Raw genomic sequence first — 3,691 nt, 5'->3', positions numbered from 1 at the left:
TACCTTCTCTTGATGAGAATGTAGAAACTGCGTGTTTAATTTTCTTAAATATCTCGAAAAGTATTATCTCGCAAACAAAAGCGTTTCCCATTGTATCAACGTTTCCTAAACATATATCCAATACAAAAAATACAAGGTTTAAAAATAAAGTTATTTCATTAAATGATTCTTGAAAAACATAGTGAAAATAATCAAGCTATAGGAATCTAAATGAATGGAGGGAATTGCGTACAGTGCAGTTCATAAACCTCAATATATTAATATGATCTGCTTAGTAAGCTCTGGTTATTAAGTAAGATTACAAACGATAGAACGGTTTAGAACATAATAAAAATAGAACATACATTATTTTACCATGTGGATCCCTGAATTTAGTTTCAAATCAGCTAAGAAATTTTTAATTTCTTTTGTCTATTATGATATAAGATTAATAACTGTATAATAAAGTAAATAAATTTTCCACTAGCCAATAATACAATCAAATTCCATATATATCCAATATAATAATTTGACCAAAAACTGCGTCACGCTGTTTTGAACACATTTTTACCTCTTCCCTTCTTTGCCGCAAATCGTCACATAAAGCTTAAACCCCTCATTGTGTCTTCAAAATTTGTTTTTTGATTTCATTCTACAAAATTATAAAATAAAACACAAAACATAATATTTAACAGATTTTACAGCCCAAAATGTTATCAGAAGAGGGGAAATTAATGTATGATAGATAACATTTAAAATTGAGTATGAAACACTTAAGATTCCGAGTCAAAATATATTGCATTTTCAACAAAATAGTTAAATTTTCAACTAAAGAGATGAACTTTCAAGCAAAAGACACGAATTTGTAACAAAAGATTTTAATTTTCAACCGAAATAGGCGCGATTTAAAAAAAAATTGCTTAAAAAAAGACGAATATACAACAAAATACATCAAGTTCAAACCAGATATTTTAATTTTGACATCCTAACAATCAATTTTCAACTAAAAATACAATAGTTAAATCTTCAGTTACAATAAATAATTTTCAAACAAAAAGAAAACGAATATTTAAACAAATTAAATCTGTAACCAAGAAGATGAAATCCTAACAAAGTAGGTAAACTTCCAATCAACCTAGTTGAATTTTCCACGAAAAAGATTAACTTTTAATAAAAAATAGTTTAACTTTCTAATTGGGTTCTATTAATTCAGTTCGCGTTTAAACGAAAAAAACGTGATAACGGGAAGTTTCGTGAAAACAGGGAAATCAAGAAGAATTATCGAGGAATTCTTTTTAAAAATGAGGTCAAGTAGGGAATAGGATAAGGAGTGTGAAGTCTGCATTTATGTGAATGCTTTTTTTGTAAATTAAAATAACTAATTTACATTTTTACAAGCATTTTAAAAGATTATTATTCACATGTATATTTTCTACGCGTGAAATCATATTTTCATTAACCCCTGCCCCCTACATCAGAAATCGTCACCAGACCTGTTAACACTACACTCCTAAGCCGTTAAAAATTATGAAAATTGTGAAAAACCCAGAATTACGATTTAAAATGCAAGTACCATCCTTTCTATAGTATTTTCTTATAATTTCAAGATATTTGCATTAGGGTGGCTCAAAAGGGCTTTTATTTTTTAGAGGGCAACGACCCCCCCCCCCCCCCCCCAATTTCATTCCAAATTATTGGAATAATTTTTCAGGGTTTGAAAAAATGTGACGGGAAAGTATGGGGGCCTGTAGCGAGAATTATCCAAAAAAGAATTTCATGTATCATATATATGATTTTGACACCCATAACACACCCTCGCGAGTACCGGAAAACTACCCTTAAAACAAAAAATGTCAATTCTTCATGAAATCGACATTTTGAGCACTGTATTCTGGTATTTTTTTACTTAAAATTATTAATATTGGTCTAATGGAATATTTATTAGCATTAGTTATATAATTTTCAATTATCTAAACAAATGGAATTTGTTCGAATATTTTTCTTCGAAATTTTTTTCCCCCTTAAAATTATTACTGTTAGTCTAGTGGAATATTCAATAGCATTGGTTCATTAATTTTTAATTGTTCAAACAAATGGAATTTATTGAAATAATTTTTTTTAATTCGTATTTTCCATAAAAATGATGACTATTGGTCTAGTGGAATATTTATTAACATAAGATAATTCATTTTCAATTATTTAAACAAAAGGAATTTGCTTAAATAATTTCGTTTCGACTTTTTTTAAAATAAAAATTATTACTTTTGGTCTAGTGGAATATTTATCAGTAATAATTAATAACTAATTAATAATTAAATAAAATAATAATTAATTAATCAGTAATATATAAGTAATAATTTTTATTTAAACAAATTTTTTTAATAAAATGAATCAAACAATGATGATAAACATTCCAATGAAGAAATATTAATAATTTTTAATAATAAAATTATTTACAGAAATTCCATTTGTTTAAACTATTGAAAATTAATGAACTAATGTTAATAAATATTCCAATAGACGAATAGTAAGAATTTTGAAGGAAAAAAACGAAATTTCGGAAAAAATTGTGCATTTTTGGACACCCTAATGTGCATTGCTTGCATCTTATGTTCTTCTGATCGAACCTTGTCATGTGTGCAGGTCATTTCACGCAACTGATCTGGGCCAGCAGCCGACTCTTTGGTGTCGGAAAGGCAAGGAGTAGGAGTGGCAAAATAATTGTGGTGGCCAACTATCAACCAGTCGGCAACATGTCCGGACATCTTCAGAGAAATGTTCTACCCCCGTTACCAGAAAGTGCCAATTTACCTCTACCCCCGCCATCCAGAATTCGCCAAAGTGACACCCCCGTGTCCGAAATGTCCACAAGCAGCAACAGCTCTGTCAGTACGCAATAATACCGTCGGCCTAACTGCCTTTTCTGCGTCTGCACGAGACGGGACGAGCGAGGATGAATTTAATGAACCATCTCACGGTAATGCGATTCATCCAAAACTTGCATGAAATTGAAAATAAATCCTCAAAAAATAAGCAAAATGAAACTGAAGGTGATAAAGAGAGTTCTATCATTAATCATAAAAAGGCGAAAAGAGAACAAATTAAAAAAATTAAGTAATTATGAGCGAAAAATGATAGATGATTTCAATTTCAAATGAAGATTTGAAGACTTATTATTCTTTGTTAATGATTATTATTACTTTGGTTATTTTATTCGGATCTTTCATCAAATCTGTTTGTATTTTGTGATATTAATAATTGAGGTACAATGATTGCAAAAGTAATATACCTCTAAATCTCTGTGTAAGTAATTTATGTACCTATAAATTTGAATCCGCGATAAGTACGTCACTGAATCTAATAAATCAGGATTTTTACTGATTAATGAGTGAAAAGCCAGCAAATAGTCATTCAAATTCACTAATGAATCACTGAAAATGCTTACTGATGTGACTTAGTGACGTTCTTTTTGCTTACTCAAATTTGGAGAGATAGTAATCTCAGAGGCAATTTTGATGTTTATGATGCAACTGGGTACGTCTATATTTATGGGGATTTTAGCGACCTTAATGGTACTGAGTTTCCTAAACTCTAAACTTGGGATCTTGTTATCGTGAGATTTTATAGATGATTCTGAATTCAGAATCGGAGTGATAAAATGGAGCCTTACACTCGAACCTGTCGAGTCTTGAAATCCCACCAAATACTTCGA

General features: G+C 29.8%; 1 protein-coding gene across 1 annotated transcript in view; it reads left to right on the top strand.

Annotated features, from left to right (window-relative positions):
- LOC117180503 (repressed by EFG1 protein 1-like) overlaps window positions 1-3,094 on the top strand; it is a 165,810-nt gene extending 162,716 nt beyond the window's left edge. Inside the window, exon 5 of the mRNA XM_033372999.1 lies at window positions 2,623-3,094. Within this exon, the coding sequence (XP_033228890.1) occupies window positions 2,623-2,879 (257 nt within the window). The 3' untranslated portion in view covers window positions 2,880-3,094. The remainder of the gene's footprint in view (window positions 1-2,622) is intronic.
- The last annotated feature ends 597 nt before the right edge of the window (window positions 3,095-3,691 follow it).

This window comes from Belonocnema kinseyi, chromosome 9 (genome assembly GCF_010883055.1).
Source record: "Belonocnema kinseyi isolate 2016_QV_RU_SX_M_011 chromosome 9, B_treatae_v1, whole genome shotgun sequence".
NCBI classification, from domain to species: domain Eukaryota; kingdom Metazoa; phylum Arthropoda; class Insecta; order Hymenoptera; family Cynipidae; genus Belonocnema; species Belonocnema kinseyi.
Note: the sequence above shows the minus strand (reverse complement) of the source record. Positions and strands in the feature narration are given on the sequence as shown.